Here is a 20,259-nt window from a genome sequence, read left to right on the forward strand (position 1 = left end):
TTATGTATTTAAAATATACATCTATAATATTGCCATGGAATTACTACCACCCTGTACAAAGGGGTTTGTACAAATTCTGATTACAAGGCCGGGCTCCATGTGATCCCAAAGGGCGGGCACAACCATGGGCTCAAGCATTAAGCGTGTACCAATTATCTTGTTTACAAGCGCATAGTCATTAGAAATTATACTTATTTGAATTGCTTTTGACCGCTACAAGCAACTAGTGGGCTGAACCAAACCAGAAGGGCCAAAACACTTATTTCCACCCAAAGTTTTTTAAACTGGTATCCATTAAATATTAAAAACATAAACCCTGACTCGTAAATTGTTAAAATTATTAGACTCAGTTAATTTTAAAGGTAAAATTATTATTTAATTAATAATATATTAAAAATAATAAAATTTTATCTTATTTTCCTTATTAGTTTATAAAAATAATAATTTTTCTAAGGTTTAAGTTTTCAAAAGTTATATTTCCCACCCTAGGATTTCATTTTCAATCATCATTCTCTGACAATTAGAATTTGATCATGAACTCTCTTTCTCTACCACCGATGATTTGTCTTCATCTGATGAAATGTTGTCACAAATGTTGATGTTGTCGAAGGCGGAGAAGGGATTCTGATCACCAGAGGGAGAGAGCGTTGGAGAAATGAAAACTTAGCAAGGGAGAAAACATAACATTTTTAAATTTAATTTTAGAAAAAAATTATTAAATTCCTAAACTAAATAGAGGAATGAGATGAAATTTTATCATATTTAATATATTATTGATTAAATGATGATTTTACTCATAAAACTAACTGATTTTATTAATTTTAATAACCCATAAATGATAATTTAAATTTTTGATGGGAATAAGTCTTTTTTGACAATAAAAAAAATCCACAAAGAAAGCAAAAGGCTTGACTCTTAACATGGCATTACGCAAATATGAATCCTTAATGTTATTCAGTCAAAATTTTAGCCTCCCTCTTCGCTTTTTCCAAACTTTCAACGCCCCTGCATCTTGTCTAAGTCTCTCCTTTTCTCTAATGTCTTGCCATATTTTCCTTTAAACATTCTGAAGAAAGCTCCTTTTTTATTTCTTGATATTGCGAGTCTCTATATAAATATTTAAAATCAATTACAATATTATTTATAGAGTAAGAGATTTATAATATAAAATTTTATCAACTTTATAATAAAAAAATAAAAACTAATTCACATGTATGGCTCGATGTTACACCCATTACGTCGTATCGTGAATATATGGAAGAAATAATATCAAACAATGTTTTTTTTTTGAAGATGTGACATTTGTTGTAACATGGGCAAACGTGACATGTGGAGTAGAACAGGGTGCAGGAATAGGCTACTTGTAGTTACTAAAATTTGACCTCACTTTTTCAACCATCACCCATTCTTCGTATAAATAAATAAATGTTATATAATATTATATTTGTTATGACCTGAATTTTCACATCGCTCATATTCTGTCTATTGAGCTTGTATATAGGCAGAGACTAGAAACCCTTAACTCAATAGACACTTTTTAAAACCGTGAGAGTCTGAAACCCAAAGCGGACAATATCTATTGGACTGTTTATAATACGTTATCAGCACGATAGCGATGGGAGGGGGGAAGGGGGTATGTTGTGATCTGAAGTCCCACATCGCTCCCGTTCTGTCTACTGAGCTTGTATATAAGTAGGAGTCAGAAACTCTTAACTCAATAGACATGTTTTAAAGCCGTGAGGGCCTGAAGCCCAAAACGAACAATATCTGTTGGGCTGTTTATAACAATATTTAATTTATTATTTTATTTTTTATATCATATGTTAAATTTTATATTATAAATAACATGTTTCACAATCAAATTCATAAAAATGATATCACGACAGTGATCTATCATTATATAATTGTTAATTGTATGAAAGCGTATGTAGTAGCTCCCTACCATTCACCCATAGGTTGACCAAATATGTAAATATAAGTTTTTTTTATTCAGAAGATTAATAAAATTTTATTCATACATTTTTTTATGTAATTTAAATATATAAATAATATATTATTTTATGATTAGATGATTTTATATTAAATATAAAATAATATTTAATCGTATAATAATATATTATTTATATATTTAAATTATGTAAAAAAAAATGTATATATAATAATTTAACACCAATTGTTTGTAATTTATTTATGGGTTATTATTGGAGTAATTTTGTAGGCCAAGCTTTCTTCCGTTACTTACGGCATGCATGATACAGGGGGATTCTCAGAATCCACTTGGCAGAATACTATTGGTCAATTAATTCCAAAATTATTCAATGATAGTGAGCCATGTGCCTCTCTCAAGTGCTAATCCCCATGTTATCCATACCATAATTAATCAAAAAGATTATCGTGATAATCATGTTCATCAAATCAAGAATCCAAGCGTGATTATGTAGGAAAATATTTTGTTCTCACTGTCAAAATAATGATAAAATCATCGTGGCGTGCCTCAGTTTGATAATACATGATTTTAATTATTATTTGTAAACTATATTATAGAGGAAAATGCATGGAAGGGTTTGCATGAAAAAAACATTAGCTTAATCATGTGAAGAATGTTATAATTAAATTAATTGGATTTTTAATTCCTGCTAATCATATATAAATCCAACACCATGTGACAATGCATTGATTATCCTGCTAAAATTTTACTAATTAATTAATTTAATTGTATATTTCATAAAAAATTTTAATACCAATACAATTGTACTTAAATTTTTTTTTGTTAGTTTTATCATTTCTCTTTTTATATATAAAAAATTATCTGATTTATTGTTATGATATTAATTTTTTTAAACGTAAAATCTGTCATACTATTGAATCAAAGATATTACAATTCTGAATTCTAACCAAATTTCAGCTGGCTTCTGTTTGGTCGGCACGAAATCTCCCTAATTTTACTATAAATGCAGTTTGCCTTGTTTCAGGCCTTCCCTGTTTCAGGCGATTTAAAAAATTTATCGCATGTGATTTTTGTTGACCTTTTATTGCTTATAGGTCATAAGTTAGGCTATTTGCGCTCAACAATATTCAAAGTTCGACCACCGGGGACAAGACTTCAGGATAATAAATAATTAATTTTCAACCTCTACACAGGGCTCTTGAAAGCGCCAGAAAAATTCCAAAAACAATTAATCCACATTAGGTCAAACCTTTTCCAATATTTCGCCAGAATAATGTACAATTATGCGAAATTCTGCACGAAAGAAACAAAAAGAAAAACCTGGGATTCAAGAGATAATTATATTTAAAACACGAATTATTCAGCCAGTTGCCTCTTCTGTTGAACAAATTTCCGCATAACGTTAACCGTATTCAACTAACTCTACAGTGAGAGCCACCCTTAGATTCTGTTCTTATCAACTGCCAAGTTTTTCATATTTATGTTATAATCACATTAGTGTATACTTTTACCAAAAATTTTTTAAGTTATCTTCGACTTTTAGAGGAATAATCTCGCAGCAATTTAAGCATATATGTCTGCCATTGACAGATTTGTAATTTAGATAAAATCTTATTACTTAGTCAACGTGATTATTGTAGGCAAGATGCACATGAAATTAAATTATGAGAGAGCAAAATGATGCCCGAGAAGCACCCCAATTCATGCCCTGAAGCAAGCCTCAATAAGAAATGGAAACCCAATTTTAATTTATTATGATCACTTAATCATTTTTTTTTATATGTTTATTTATATATTGAAGCATTAATTGCTCTACTCTTGAGTGTTAAAACATGAATTGATCGCCTGCGTTTAAATTTACAATTAATATACATAAAATTAGAAGGTTGCATAACTACAAGAATACTAAGAAAATTTATGTGGTTTACAGATTATGTAATTCTGGAATAAGTATTGACATGTATAGATTAAGTTGATTGCAATACAACTTGATATAATAAATGTTGTATGATGGGGATTCGAATTCTAAAATAGGGATATCTGGATTCAGTAAGTGCATATTAGAGATGTAATTTTTTAAGGAACCACATGAATAAGTGGATAAACTATTCATTACACTTAAGTAAAAATAATAGGTAGAATAACAATAACATGCAAACTTTTAAATAGAAGTATTAAGTTTGATCTTTTGCCACGCTTGTGAAAACTTAGGAAAATTAAGTGTGAGCAATAGAAAAAGCATCTGCTACAAGTGAAGTTTATATAAAAAAAATATATATTAAAGTGTATGGAGAGAGAGAGAGAGAGAGTGTGCAGCAAAATACAAGTGACAAAACTATTCATTTTTTTTTTTTTGGTTGAGTATTTGTATATTCTACTGTTTATTTGCTTTGGGATTCTTAGGAAAAAATGGTGCTTGAAAAGTCAATAAAACAAGAAGTTTAGGACAATATCGTTGGAAGTAAAAAGATGGGTTGATGGAGGAATGGACTTTATTACTTTGAAAGTTTGAAGCAAAGCGAACAAAACAGTGCAGAGATAATAAGAAAATCCTGATGTCACGGCGGCTTGATTTATTAACCACCTTTGAAATTATTCTCACAAATCACGAAACCAAATATGATTCACGTTTCTTAGATAGTTTAGCAAAATCCCGGCGCTGATTGCTTTAAATTGGTGTCATATTCATCTCTTCACTTTCATTCAAAAACCCATATAAATAGCTCTTAAATTCAGCCATTTCTACCCAAAATTCTGTACTTTCATATTCTCAATCACATCATTCTCCTTTTTGTCTCCGAGAGAAGAAATGGGAAAACCAATGAGTTCTTTTGTTCTTTCAGTGCTTTTCTTGGTCCTTTTCTTTGATTCATCTTTTTCAATTCCAGTGACTTACAATGTGCTCAGCTTAGGAGCCAAATCCGATGGCCAAACTGACTCATCAAACGCCTTTCTTGATGCATGGAGTAAAGTATGTGACTCAGCTGAGGCCGCCACCATTTATGTACCACCAGGGAGGTTCTTGCTCGGCAAAGTTGAGTTTAAAGGCCAATGCAAGAACAGTGATATTACATTAAACATTGATGGCACCCTTGTGGCACCATCAGATTATAATGTGATTGGAGATGCTGGAAATTGGCTTATCTTTGAACATGTTGATGGAGTTTCTATTAATGGCGGCACTCTTGACGGCCAAGGTGCCAGCTTGTGGACTTGCAAGAAGACAGGGAATAGTTGCCCCACTGGCGCCACGGTAGCTATAATCAATCACTTGTTGAAAATTTTATATTTTACGAACGCTTTGTTAATTTTTCTTGTGTTTATATGCAGACACTGGAGTTTAGCAACTCGAACAATATTGCCATAAATGGATTAACATCTTTAAATAGCCAGAAGTTTCATATTGTTATCAATGGCTGCAACAATGTGAAAGCACAACGGGTAACTGTTTCTGCCCCGGGCAGCAGCCCTAACACCGATGGAATTCATGTTTCATCGTCTAGCGATGTCACAATCATGAACTCGAGGATTGGGACTGGAGATGATTGTGTATCAATGGGCCCCGGTGCTAACAATTTATGGATTGAAAATGTTGTTTGTGGCCCTGGCCACGGCATCAGGTAAATTTTTGTTAAGATTATAAATTTTATTTTATTTTATTTATACTCAGAGCTTAAATAGTAAAGTTGTTATTTTTTACAGTATTGGCAGTCTTGGCAAGGATCAAGAAGAGGATGGAGTGCAAAATGTGACAGTAAAAACTGCAACGTTTACAGGTACTCAAAACGGGGTAAGAATCAAGTCTTGGGGGAGACCTAGCAATGGCTTCGCTAGGAACATTCTTTTTCAAGATGTCATCATGAACAATGCCCAAAATCCTATCGTCATTGATCAAAATTACTGCCCTGGAGACGATGATTGCCCTGGTCAGGTACGATATTACAAATTGTGTGTGTATATATTATTTGTTGTACAAATATAAATTTAAGCTTTCCGTTATTATTTGCAGGATTCAGGAGTTAAAATTAGTGATGTGACATACCAAGGTATTCATGGAACCTCTGCGACCGAAGTGGCCGTAAAATTTGACTGCAGTCCAACAAATCCGTGCTCTGGTATAAACTTGGAGGATGTGAAGCTCACATACAATAATCAACCAGCTGAAGCATCATGTAGCAATGCCGACGGATCAGCTTCTGGCTTTGTTCAGCCTGATAGTTGCTTGCTTAAGTGAAAAAACCATGCAATTGTTACGTCACAATTTACAGTTTAGTAGATATATTTTGCTTGAGCCTGTGGCGTTTGCCTATTGACGCCTGGCCTTGCAATAGTGTCATGAGTAGGCCACATTTCTCATTGTCGGCTGTCCTTGTGTTAAAATATGATGAATGAAATAAATTGGGTAATTGATAGGGGTTAAAGTTATATTCAATTTTAACATGATTTATCATTTGGAAATTTCAAGCATAATTCTATAATACTGTTTGGTATGGAATCAGATTTTCAACAAATCCAATTACCCATCATTTTCCATGCAGGTGGATCTAAGATTTAACAATGTAGAAACATTGAATGTATATAACCAATCCAACGAGGCATCCGACTATTATATTCAAATTGATACATTCTAGAAGTTTGGTCTTACGTTCAGATAGATTAAGAAGTGTAAACTTGAAATGATAGAAGAATATCAACCTATTATGAAATCTTTCATTTTAATACAAACATATTAAAATGGTTAGTGTATACACTTAGGTTTATTTGTAAAAATATAAAATCAAACTTGTATTTTTGAACTCTACATTTAAGATTCCTCGCATTAACAAGTTGTTTTACCATGGTGGGTAAAAATCACTCTAGAATAACCTAATCTTTAAGTAAACTTAGAAAAATTGTGTAAGTCTAAAGATAAAAAAAAAACATATCAGGAAGAATTATGAGACTTGAAGAGTAATTTAAGGTATATATGTGACAAAATATCATCTAAAATATCTTACTAAGTATAGTGTAAGAAAAAAAGTTAAAATATGTCCACCTAATTTACATATAATAAGAAGTTATAATTTGTTTCTAGTACTTGACATTTCTTGCACTGGAAGGAAAAGGACATAGACCTATAGATAGAGATACCATGTAAGCCTTCAATAACTTGGAAGATCCTGATTATATATTTGCAGCAGGATCTTGAATTATTACACAAACCATGGAGTCGTCAACCTTCAAATTAAATATTGCTTTCCCACTTTTGTCCTTGATGCTCTTCTTTGTTGTGCTAAAATTACCGCTTTCTGCTGCACTGAATTCTAGTGAAGAAGCAGTTGCTCTCCTCGAATGGAAACAAGCCTTCAAAATCATAACCTTTCTTCATGGACTCTTTATTCTGTTAATGCCACCAACATTTCCACTGACAAAAGCCCTTGTTCTTGGTACGGAGTTCATTGTAACCATGCTGGAAGTGTCAATAGTATTAACATCACAGGTGTAAGTTTGAAAGGTACACTTCAGAATTTCTCCTTCTCACAGTTTCCCCACCTTGCTTGTCTTATTCTCTCAAACAATGAGCTTTTTGGCACCATCCCACCTCATATAGGTAACCTCTCAAAGCTCAAGTACCTTGATTTGTCGAGTAATCAGTTTTCCCGCAAAATACCATCAGAAATTAGCCTCCTGACCAATCTAAATTTCCTTTACTTCTCTGAGAATCAGTTAAGTGGATCAATCCCGGAAGGTATAGGCCATTTAAGTTCACTTAATGAGCTTGCCTTACGCCAAAACCATCTTGACGGTTCAATTCGTCCATCTTTTGGCAATCTAAGTTAAAAAGTTTGTTGACTCATACGAACGAGCTTGCTGGTTTGATCCCCCAGGAGAAGGGTGACTTGAAAAATCTTGTTTCTCTATCCTTTGGTGATAATCAACTTCAAGGTATTGTTCCTCCTTCCATTGGTAATCTCAGTAACTTACAAAACTTAGAATTATATGGAAATCGTCTTCCTGGCTCCATTCCTGAAGGGATAGGCAACTTGAAATTTGTTTATATTTTAGAATGAGGGAAAACAAATTCATTGGCTCTGTTCCTGTCTGCATAGGGAATTTGATCAATGTACAAACTCTACACTTATATAAAAACGATCTTTCTAGTTTCATTATTAAAGAGATAGATAACTTAAATTATGTTATCGATCTACAATTAAGTACAAATCAATTGTATGATTCTATTCCTCTTTTTTTTGGTAATCTAAGCAATGTACAAACTTTGTACATACATTGTAATTCCCTTTTTCGGTTCATTCTTGAAGAAATAGACAATTTGAAATTTCTTGCCCTTTTAGGATTAAATCAAAATAAACTTAGTGGCCTTGTTCCTCCTTCGCTTGGAAATTTGAGAGACTTGATTGAGTTGTTCCTTTATGATAATGAGTTTTTCTGTGTTATTTTCAATAATTTAAAAATTAGACTGGACTAATCGGTTTAACCTATTGAATCAGGAATCGGCACTAAGTCCAGTTTAGTTAATATAAAAAACTCAGTTTTGCTATTAACTCAATCAAATACAGTCAAAAACTCAGTTTGACCAAATGAACTGATCAAAAATTAGATTTGATTGGAAATACCTTTGAATTTTTTTAAATTTTAATTATTTTTGAATAATTTAATTATTTTTTATTTTTTTATTATTCTCTAATTGAATCGGTTAAACCGATCGAACTATGAACCAGTGAAACAACCAATCAATCACTAGTCCGATTTTAAAAACATTGGTTTTTCCTTAAGAAATTGCAAATTTAACACAGTTGACCCAACTTTCCATGGGCTCAAACCAAATCATATGGTATTTGCCCCAAACTATTTGCCAAAGTTGGCAACTTAAGATATTCAGTATACACACCAATAATTTTGTTGGTCAAATTCCCGAAGCTTGAGAAACTACAGAAGTCTCGTCAGGGTCGGCCTGGAAAGAAACCAACTCTCCGGAAAATTTTCAGAAAATTTTCCTTTCATCCCCACCTGACTTGGAAATCAGTCACAATAACTTTTATGGGGCACTGTCATTGAACTATGAAAAGTTTCCACGATTAGCATTTTTTAACATTAGTGGGAATAATATAACCGAAAGCATACCCTCTGAAATTGGAAATTCAACTCAGTTACAGGAACTTGATCTTTCTTCAAATCAATTAACAGGGGAGATTCCAGTGGAAGTTAGCAATTTGACTGCTCTTATCAAGTTAACAATCAACTTTCTGGTGGTATACCTGAAGAATTTGGTTTACTCACTGAACGTGGCTACCTTGATTTGTCTGCAAACAGATTGAGCAAGACAATCCCAAAAAATCTTGGCGACTTGTTGAAATTGTACTACTTGAATCTAGGTAACAATCAAATTAGCGAAGAAATTCCAGTTGAATTGGGGAAGTTAGGTCAATTGTTAGAGCTAGATTTGAGTCAAAACTTGCTCCAAAGAGAGATACTGTCTGAAATATGCAGTTTGAAAAGCTTGGAAAAGCTTAATCTTTCCCACAATAGATTTTCTGGTTTAATTCCAAGTTGTTTTGAAAAGATGAATGGTTTGTCAAGCATTGACATATCTTACAATGAGTTGCGAGATTCAATTCCAAACAGCAAAGCATTTAAAAATGGTCCCATTGAAGCATTGCAAGGGAATCAAGGTTTGTGTGATGATGCTATAGGATTACCATCTTGAGATCAAGCTGCCAAGTCAGACAAGCATGCATTAGGAAAAACTTGGGCTATTGTGTTGCTATTGTAGGAGGAATCATTCTTTGAATTTTCTTAATTGGGATGTGCTTCATTAAGAAAAGATGGAAGAGGGACTTAGAAGAGCAGCAAAGCATAGTAAGCGCTCAAAGACTACTTTCAATACTAAATTTTGAAGGAAAACTTGTATACGAAGAAATCATAAGAGCTACAAATGATTGTAATTCTAGATTTTGTATTGGCAGTAGTGGATACGGAAATGTTTATAGAGTAGAACTACCATCAGAGGATATTTAGACTGTCAAAATATTTCACTCACTATATCTTGGAGAGATGGGAGAACAAAAGGAGTTCAAAAATGAAATTAGGGCATTGACAGAAATACGACATGAAAATATAGCGAAATTTTATGATTTTTGTTCACATCCTCGACACTCATTTTTAATATATGAATGCTTGGAAAGAGGCAGCTTGGCCACCATACTAAGCAACTAAGCAGATGCAAAAGTTTTAGATTGGGCGAAGAGACTGAAAATTATAGAAGGTGTAGGTCATGCCTCATCTTACATGCACCATGATTGTTCCACACCAATCGTTCATTGGGACATATCGAGCAAAAATGTGTTGTTGGATTTCAAATATGAAGCCCATGTCTCAGACTTTGGAATTGCAAAATTTCTCAAGGAGGATTCTTCGAATTGGTCAAAACTAGCAAGGACTTATGGATATGTTGCACCGGGTGTGTAATTTTTTTCATTTTAATCTTCTATTATAAGCCACTTTACACAATATGGATGCTGCATAATTAAACTTATCTTCCATTTGCAGAGCTTGCTTACACTATGCATATTACTGAAAAATGTGATGTTTATAGTTTTGGAGTGTTGATATTAGAAATAATCAAAGGGGATCATCCAAGAGATTTTGTAGCCTCATTTCCATCTTCAACTCTCACTGATATGTTGGATCCACGACTTGCAACTCCCTCACGTGATGTCCAGGACAAACTCATATCTATCATTGAGGTTGCCTTTTCTTGCTTGGATGCTAACCCAAAATCCAGACCCACCATGCAGATTGTTTGTCAACGGTTATGCAACTAAGCTTCTCGCTCTTCACCGGGCATTTAGTTGAACCTGTGAGTGTTGCCCCCCATTAACAATCAGTTTGCTGTTCTGTCAGATAGTTCAAATTCCATTCATAGGAGCTCTCTTGTTACTTTATGCTGTAGGAAATACCGTGCGTATTATATTATGTGTCGTTGAAATCATAATTTTAAAGACGAGGAAATTATTTAGTCCTGTGTTAAATACTCTGCTTCCGAATAATTTGTCAAGAAAATGCGAATTTCCCGATTTCTCAATTAATTCTGTAAGATGGATGGTGTATTGATAATAGGAAGCCAAAAAGGGCCATGATTCTGGTCCGAGGAAGTTGAGGAGGTGAGTATGGGTGAAGGGCTAGGGTTGGGTAAAACTGAAACAAGAACATGAAGAATTTAATTGTATTAAGAATACAATAAACTAGAATTTGTCCCAGTTCAAAGTTTGTATATAATTTGGAAATGCCTTGTTACCATATGAACTAATCACATGCTGTTGCAGAAATGACATGAGTTGGAGATTTTATGCAAGTCTTCCATCTAACAAATATTTACCAAGTACAAATTAAGTAAATATGCCTCCTAATATAAAGAAGGGCGATGATGTTGCGAAAATGCAAGAATAAGAATCAACATAAGAGGATCAAGAAAGAAATTTAATGGCTGAAATTATGTTTACATTTACACAACAGCTTGAGGGAAAAATAAATCTAAAAGTTATTTAGTAAATTATCCCGAGGGTAAGTACTATTAAAGTTTCGGTTCAGTAACAGTTACACAGTACACTGGACCTGATAAAACTCTTTTTTCTGGTCCCTATTTCAGCATTTCAAAAGGCATCCATGATTCAAGTTCTACTTCCAATCACAATCACCAATGTCCCCACCAAATCACACTGGAACACCCAAGCATTACATCCCAATCTCATTTCTCAATTTTTTAGTTCCCAAAAGGTTACTGTAAAAATCAGGGAGATTTTTAATCACCTATCGCCACATTCTCTGTTTTCCCATCCAATTCTGTGTCGATCAGTTCTGAAATAGCACTATCATCTCCGGTTTGTTTGTCCAAAGAAACTCCATTCATGATAGGCAAATTTTCCTTGGCCTCTGACTCTTTGGAAGTCAAGGATGCATTGTAACCTTCAGCACTGGGAACTTCTATGACATGCTCATCAGCAGAGCCGCTATCTTTTACAGTTTCCAGGACAGCAGCATCTGGATTGGCTTCCACGACATTTTCACTCACATCTGTGGTAGGCATTATATGATATTTCCCTGAATCATCATCTATGTGAGCAGCACCCACTTGTGGGCCTGGATTTTCACCATGAGATGGCTCAACTGGCTCTGACCTTCCAAGTTCCTCTGAAGGTAAAGATTTGGAGGCTTCTGAATTTTGCTCAATGACTTTATTTGCTGCAGCTGCCTCAAGTGCACACTTCGCTGCAGCAATTTCTTCTTGTTTTTGTGCCTGTATTCTGTATTCATTTATGCATTGACTTACTCTTTCCAGTTCAGCCAGCTGATCTCCATAGCGCTTCTGTAATGTTTGCTCAAGCTCCTTTTGCTTCTGAACTTCTTCCCACAGACCATTTATTCTGTTTGATGCTCCCAGTAGCTCTCGCTTCTGCAGTGCTTGGAAACACTCAAGTTCTGTTCCAGTGGTCTCCATCTGTTTGACAGTCGACTGTACTTGGTTTCGAAGATTTTCAGCCCGTTTCTGATCATTCATAATGTCAACAATTTAGAACTCTAAAACTCTGATTTTAATGCTCTTCATTATTAGTAATTCCAAACATAAAGATTCAAACTGATTCAACAATAATGCTCTGTATCATTCAGTTATAGTCCAATGGACGATAACCTCATTTCATATTGTCCACTTGCAAGAAATGTAATAAATCATGTTTGGTGAACCATTCAAACACAACCTAAACTCTCAAAGAAAATAGTTAACCTTTGACAAAATAGAAGCAAAAAATTTCAACAACACTGTAAGATATAACAACAGAGAGAAATGATCAGCAAGCATACCTCATAACCTTGTGTAAGAAGTTTGACTTTTTTCTCAAGATGTAAAGCCTTCTCCTTATCATCATCCATCTTCTTCTTCACAATCTCAAATTCACTCTGAAAGGCTGCAAGTTTCTCCACATTTACAGCTACGCTTGAGAGACCATAAGCATTTCGGGTGGGGAAGTACATGAGATCGTTTAAACAGGTATTGTGTGCTTCCACAAATTCATCAAGGGATTCATTTTCATGCCCCATTGATACACGAAGATACTGAGTTTCTTCCTTAATCATTTTATCAGCCTGTAAAAAGAGCATAAATAAAGCCAAATGCATCAGGGTGGACTCATGGAAATAAGGCATCATTTAAAATCTAATGCGCTTTGTTCAATAAGGGTGTGGCTATTGATTATAACAAGATATAAAAAGTAAAGAAAAAAAATCAACTAAAGCTGAATTATGATATATATGACACAAAAGATGCGACAGAACTTCACTGAAAGTTTTAAAATAAGACCTTGCCTATCATCCTATAATTTGAATACTTCCAGACATAAAGATTCAAAACAAATTACAGTTGAATTTTAAACTAAAGCTTGGTCTTAGTGGTAAAGCCCATGCTTTGACCCAAGAAGTCATAGAATCAAATCTATTAGAACCACCAACTAGAGAAACTATACGAAGGTGGACATTCTCCTTAGCAAAAGCACATCTTCAAGATTCAAACGTTGCTCACTGCCTTTGATGAGAAAGGGCCATGTGGTGAGTGAATAACCAAGATTGAGTCCTGAGAAATGGGTCCTTTCACATACAGATTCAAATAGGTTCCTAACCCAGTAACTCAAATAGCTCCAACATTAAAAAGAATTGTCCAACAGATAGAATAATAAGCAGCAAACACCAATAATTTTCACAACATTGAGGTTGACACTCCAGGACCATTCCACAAGCTAATTTGCTCCATATTTTGCAAAGTCTGGATGTAACTCAGTTTTGAACCTCATGAACATGGTGGGAAGGTCAAGAGATTTCTAACTGAAATTTTAAAAACAAAATAGCGAGGAAATGAAAATTTGAGAAAACAAGGATTTTTGAGCAAGAGCAAACTCCTGGTTAGAGTAAACTGCTATCATTTTATAACCAAGCCTTTTTCTTTAATTGCTAGGAAAAAAAGTTACCATATTGGAAAGAAAAAACAAGAATAGATAAGTTGTCCAAGAAAACATACAAGCTGTCCCAGAACCCAAAGGCTCCAAAAACTACACAAGATGTATAAAGCACCTGCCATTCCAAAACATAAAAGATCCCTACTCAAAAATTACACAAAAATCTTTACCAGCTAGGCAATCGAAGTTTCTCAAAACAAAAGCCCAAATTCTTATTTTACCCCACATTCATAAGACATCTTCCTCGCTTACCTTATCTCACACAGACAACAACACCAAACATTAAGGACAACATATATTATTAGTTAAGGTACCACTAGTTTCTGAATTCATTTCAAAGTTCATATGAAAGAAAATAATTTATTTTTAGAAAAACATAAAGGAAGCAGTTCAGTCCTACCCTTTTACTAAAATTGCTGAATCTAGTTAACCTTAAAAATGTTTTTATTTTGTTTTGATCTATAAAAGTATCATCGGCGGGTAGCCTTCTCATATCTCATAAATTCCCTCGTCCAACTGCACTTTGCTCTTATAGCCTATCGTATAACAAGAAGAATGTTGCTTAACCTCAAACAATCAGAAGATGATGCTGAAGAAAAGAGGGGAGATAGTTTATGGTCACTTACAAATTTACTACTGCATTAAAATCAATCTATCTAGCCATAACTATATATACACAAGGAAAAGAAAAAATTGTAGAAAGTATGCTGGTAAAAGACATGACTGAAAACAAACCTCCATCAGCTCTTCTTCTTCAAAATCTTCAATCACAGGAATAGGAACAGCAGATCCATTAGCAGAACGCTTGGAGCTCTTCTTTTTCTTCTCTGCATTTTTCTCAAAGGGATATTTAGCATTATCATGCTCTAGTAGTGTTAAAAGTTCCTTTCTGATCAATTCATCAGCCTGTTCAGTAGAAGTAGGGGAAACAAAGGAACTCTTGTCTCCATCAGCTCCCAGCAAAGAATTTCTAATAAGTTCCAATGAAGCAACTGGGGGTCGAGGAAGCTCCCTCTGCAGCACTTTTGATCTCTTACGAAGTAATGCCTGTTGCCTTGCTTCTTCTTCAGCTCTTTCTCGGGCTAACCTATCAGACATGTCTTCTTCAATCTTCTCTTCTGGTTCTTCATTATCTTCCGCAGGTGGCTGGATAACTATTTGGTACTCATTCTTGGGCTGTGGAAGATTACTCAGACCAGAGCGCAAGTTTCTTCTCAGATCAGCTTGTCTTCTTTGTTCAAGCTTTGCACTATCATGTATATCCATGTCTTCATTTATGTGGAGCTCATCCCTGATGGGAGTTCCTTTAGGGGTCACACCAAAAGAATAGCCATCCGTCGAAGGAGTCATGCCAATTCTAGGAGTAAGTCCCACACCACCAGGAGTTGCAGAAGGAGTCAGCATGGGGTTAGGTGTTTGTATCTCCCTTTTCTTAGGAGTGACCCCAGAAAAATCTGAAGGGTGCAACTCTGGATTCTCTCCTCCTAATAATGGTGTCTGTGATTCTCTCAACCTGGCCAGATTTTCAGCCTCCATCATAATAGCATCACCTTTACCAGCTGGCGTTCTTTGTGAGGTTCGTAATGGTGTCATTACCTGCTGCGGTGTCTGTGCATAATTTGCAAGAAGAGCACGCGTTGCACCACTGCCTTCTGTCAGTTCCTCGTTCCCAGAAAGAAGATCACTAGCATAACCCATTTTGGCAATTTCCTCCAATTCATGGTCTGTAATCTGAGGTGCAGGAAGCATCAGTTTTGACCTCTTCCTAACTGTTTCTGGATCATTCATCTTGTTTGCCTGTAGTATGGCCGAAGGAGCATCCTGTCTTTGTGCAATTTTGTTCTTTGCAATATCTTGTCTTCTTAACTGAGCTTCTACATCAATCCTCCTCTTCCCTTCCAGTTCTTCAATGGTAGTTGGAAATTTAACTTGTTCTATAGGCCTATCTTCATCAGTAACATCAAAAAAACCTGGAGGAGGCTTTTTCTCAAAGGGAATTTCAGCATTATAATCAATTCCCTTCCTTTTCCTTTTCCTTTTCCTAGTATCAATCCCAGCAGCTTTAAGTTCTCTCCTTTTTTGCAAAGAAGCAAGCCTCCTAGCCTCTTCAAGCTGTTTCTCTCTAGCCTTTCTTTTTGCCTTTTTACCCCTAGTGTTAGCTAAACGAGCTCGTGCTTCAGAAAGCATTTCCTTCTCATCTTCATCCATATCAACTGGATCTGGACGAGCAGGCTTAGATTCCGGGTTTGGGTCAATTTCTCCAGGACGCAATTTCCGTGGATCATCACCAGGTTCATAGTTCTCATCCTTGGCACAAGCTGCATCAAGGAGTTTCTCATATCTCTCAAGACACTGAGATGGAGTTCTGCCAACAATTGGAGCAATTGTTCTCCATTGTGTGGGCATAAGCTTAGCAAGATGAAGCAACTTCTCATCCTCTTCTCTTGTCCATTCAGTCTATAGATACCACAATAAACAATTTACAAAAAGAAACCACGACATCATCAAGCATGATTAGGTACAAAAATACAAATTACATCAACTAAACAGCGATCTTATCCACGACAAAACATTAACCCAAAAAAAATTCAATGAGGAATTTCCCAAAACCTTTAGTAGCCCCAAATTCCTCCTTAACTTAAACTGATTCAAATTCAACGTAATGAACGAAAACACTAAAACGCTCACTCAAGTTATCCGCCTAATCTAGGAAATTCTTGTTAGAAACGAAAAGACAAACCACATTTCCAACACGACAAGAGAAAGCAAGCAAGAAGAAATGAACGTACTTTTTTGATGGAGGGATCCAGCCATTCGTACCAACGAGCCTTACACTGCTTAGCGGATTTACGAACCAAAAGCGAGGAGATACGTGCCCACTGGTTTTTACCATATTTCATAACGGCGGCTTTAAGGATCTCATCCTCCGTGTTCTTCCACACGCCTCCCTTAATCATAATCCTCATCTTGCCTCTCTTTTAATTGATTCAGCGCCCAGCTCCTGTATAGTATTCTATTGGATTAGATTAAACCCTAGCTAGGGTTTGTTTGTTCTGTTTCTGAATCTGTGTTGAGGATGGTGGTGATGTCACTGGCGGTTTGTTTATACACTGGAACCGGCAATTAGAAAAAAGAAAGAGTGTACGTATTTGTTGATCGACGTTCGATATGTGGATCCATGTTTAACGGGTTTGGTTTTCCGGATTTCAAAATCCGGGTTTGGGTTATGAGTTGCGCTATGATCAAATAAATTAGATAAAAATCTTGTATATATTAAAAAAAACGATGACACTTGTACAGATTTTGTATAATTAATTATTTTGAATTAAAAATAAAATAATATTTAATTATATAATAATATATTATCTATGTATTTATTTTATATATAAAAATAGATATATTTTTATTAATATTAAAAACACACCCTAGATTATTTAATTTTTTATTTACACATAATTAATAATTTTATTGATTTAATAAATAAATATTATCTTGCATTCAAACTATGAAATAAAATTACATTTACATATACGTGTCAACGGATTGGGTTGACCCATCAACTAATGAAAGCTCATGGTATGGTCGTGTTATATCAGATCCTTAACATGGAGATTCATGATCTTTTAATAGGTCAATTTGTTAATTTTAATAATAAATTAATATTTTTATATAATTAAATATTATTATTTATATTTATTTTCAAATTAATAGAACTGAATTAATATCTCAAAAATTATAAATTAACTCTCTAATTTATATTTTTTATTTATTTTTAAATTATATAAAATTATTTATGTATTTTTATTATTTATATTCATATTTAAATAAAGAGAAATTGGTATATAAATAAGTTTATATAATTTTATTTTATTTATATGTATACACAAACATGATCAAACATTTAAATATCACTAAATAGGCTTAACAATTTACCAATTTGCAAGAATTTGATGTAGCTTAATAATATTTTCTCCTTCCTCTTTGCTGGCACCTCGTTTAATTGCTGGCCTCAAGTAGCTTGTCCACCCAAGTCTGCAACTCTTTCCACATCTCAGCAATCCTACACAAATTAAATTTGATACACAAATCCTTAGACAGAGTAATTAAAGGTTAATTACTGCCATGGAGTTGTTAATTAATTACATTAAATTACCAGCTTGTTTAGGAAGTACCCGCCAATTTGCATGGCCGGCCGTTTCTCAAGAAACCAGTATTTGATCTTCTTCAGCCGTCCACGGCCCCTTCTTCAGTCCCATCTTCTCACAACGTGGAGCCCTCATGTATCTCCTCCAAATTATCGATAAGGGTTTTCAAAACTTGATCTTATATCCATCGCTTTTCTCTCTTTCAGTCTCTAGTTTTGATGGTGATGAGTACGAGCTCGCAGTGAGCAATATTATTGGCTTTATATTGTCTAAATTTGGTGCCTTTTTTCCAACAGGGAGTGGATGAACGTTGGTCACTATATGATGGGATACGAGATGAAGAAAAAGAAATTCTTCTGAGTATAATCTTGGTATGTTATCGGAAGGATTGAACTCAATCTCTTCACATTAAAATCATACTCCTTTGCCATCCAAACCACCCTCTTGAAATAGCATACAACACGTTCCAGTAAAAGATTAGGCGTGTTGCGGGCGATTTTGTGATCTTTTAGCTTTTTGTTTCTTAATTCATTCAATGGACAACCATATATTTTTTAGTGTGTCCTCATATATATGCATCTTTCAGGCAAAAGCTGAACCTGAATTTAGATTATTATACGTGTATAATTTTGCAAGGCTCCAAACAAATTCTTGTTAACTTAGAATATTCTCTAATGCTGAAATTGTAAATAACCCAACAAAAATTAAAAAATATAAAATTACAATTAGAATATTTAATGAACATAAATTTCTAAAAATTTCGAAGTTAATCATTGATGATGTCGTAGTTTATTTAATCAAAAGATTTCGAAATAAAATTCTGACGCTCAGCATTTTCATTATTTGTGGCATTTCCATTGCAAGGTTAACTTGCAGGGCTCAGAATTTTGTAGTGGATCCATTTACAAAGGTTTCCAAGTTTTGCAGGGATGGCGAATTTATGGGCCAGTTTGCTTTTAGATCCGGATTTGGGTTGAACTTTGAAGTTGAAATTGATTGAGAACCCCGCCATTCATCCTTTAGCTTTTTTTTTTTAATATAATCTTGATTTGATGAATTCATTAAGTCTATCATGTGTCATGCCGCCATATAATGTTAGCAAATAAGGGTTTTTTTTTTTTTTTCAAATAAATAGATAAAAATTTATGTTCAATGTCAAATCATAAGCTTAACCTTTCTATCTTAATAATTACAATCAGGTCTCTCTTAAATTTTTGATAATACAACTACCACTATTAAAACTTAAGAGAACAATAACAACATATGTTAAAAAATTTGAAGAAACAATGATCAGAGGTTTCATAAGTCATAACCAAGGTCTGAACCCAAATCTTCTCCTTAGAAGGCATACATCATGTTGAACTTCATGATACAATGGTGGATTTCCACGCCCATCCTAGTTAGCTAGAATGATTCATGGTGTTAATTATATAAGATTCTGACATTAAGCACGGTTAATAATCAACAAGATGCATGCATGTTTTATAACTAGGGGATGGAAATAAGTCATTGAATGACGTAGTTAATTTGCAGAAAATTAATGGCATGACTCGTTTTAGGGTTGAATTAACACTTCAATCTGCAATGGAAGCTTCCACAAGTAGCACGTATTTATACTATCTATATACTTTAGTTAAAGACTGCACGCTTTCCCCTTGTTTCATGGCACTTCAGAGATGGGCATAGAGACTGATTTGTAGTAATTATCAAGAAAAGCCTCCATGCAGATGACAGATATCTTCTCATGTCAACTCTCTTCTCAAATTTCAGAGATGGACTGCTGAAAGTTACATCAACATATCCACGGAAGGGAAGCAAACAAATCAACTGACACGTTGCATTATTTTAGAGCATCTTTATTATCTGAGGTCTGGGCTGGCTGGCTGGCAAATTTGGAGCCTTTCTGTTGGCTATTGTTTTTGTAATACTTTAACGAGTTCTGCATTTGATTAGAATAGACTAATCAGACAAGTTTGTAAAGTTTAAGGTTTGCTACATTGAACTGCCCCTTAATTAAGAAGTGTTATATCTTATATTAATTAACCACTTGTATTCGAATCTCCCCTTACATAGTCTCAAAACTGCTGGAGCCGGCTTGCAAAACAATAATCTCTGGATTCTATACTAATAAATCAAACGATTATTTTTTGTTGCAGGATCTGCT

General features: G+C 34.4%; 4 protein-coding genes across 4 annotated transcripts; 3 read left to right on the forward strand and 1 right to left on the reverse strand.

Annotated features, from left to right (window-relative positions):
• The first annotated feature begins 4,676 nt into the window (after positions 1 to 4,676).
• Positions 4,677 to 6,371, forward strand: LOC123220579 (polygalacturonase-like). The gene is made up of 4 exons (XM_044642842.1): positions 4,677 to 5,201; positions 5,279 to 5,568; positions 5,651 to 5,879; positions 5,958 to 6,371. Exons 1-4 carry the CDS (start codon positions 4,758 to 4,760, stop codon positions 6,180 to 6,182), a joined length of 1,188 nt encoding a protein of 395 aa, XP_044498777.1. The 5' UTR covers positions 4,677 to 4,757; the 3' UTR covers positions 6,183 to 6,371.
• Positions 6,372 to 7,279: 908 nt separating this feature from the next.
• Positions 7,280 to 9,653, forward strand: LOC123221516 (probable leucine-rich repeat receptor-like protein kinase At1g35710). Its single transcript, XM_044644351.1, has 2 exons — positions 7,280 to 7,676; positions 9,211 to 9,653. The coding sequence occupies exons 1-2, from the start codon at positions 7,280 to 7,282 to the stop codon at positions 9,651 to 9,653; spliced, it is 840 nt and encodes a 279-aa protein (XP_044500286.1).
• A 581-nt stretch (positions 9,654 to 10,234) lies between these two features.
• Positions 10,235 to 10,770, forward strand: LOC123221517 (probable leucine-rich repeat receptor-like protein kinase At1g35710). The gene is made up of 2 exons (XM_044644352.1): positions 10,235 to 10,406; positions 10,496 to 10,770. The coding sequence occupies exons 1-2, from the start codon at positions 10,235 to 10,237 to the stop codon at positions 10,768 to 10,770; spliced, it is 447 nt and encodes a 148-aa protein (XP_044500287.1).
• Positions 10,771 to 11,404: 634 nt separating this feature from the next.
• Positions 11,405 to 17,192, reverse strand: LOC123220871 (cell division cycle 5-like protein). Its single transcript, XM_044643459.1, has 4 exons — positions 16,740 to 17,192; positions 14,686 to 16,407; positions 12,806 to 13,087; positions 11,405 to 12,491 (listed from the first exon to the last, which is right to left on the reverse strand). The coding sequence occupies exons 1-4, from the start codon at positions 16,914 to 16,916 to the stop codon at positions 11,748 to 11,750; spliced, it is 2,925 nt and encodes a 974-aa protein (XP_044499394.1). The 5' UTR covers positions 16,917 to 17,192; the 3' UTR covers positions 11,405 to 11,747.
• Positions 17,193 to 20,259: the final 3,067 nt, after the last annotated feature.

The sequence above is a fragment of the Mangifera indica genome, chromosome 7, assembly GCF_011075055.1.
Source record: "Mangifera indica cultivar Alphonso chromosome 7, CATAS_Mindica_2.1, whole genome shotgun sequence".
Taxonomy (NCBI): domain Eukaryota; kingdom Viridiplantae; phylum Streptophyta; class Magnoliopsida; order Sapindales; family Anacardiaceae; genus Mangifera; species Mangifera indica.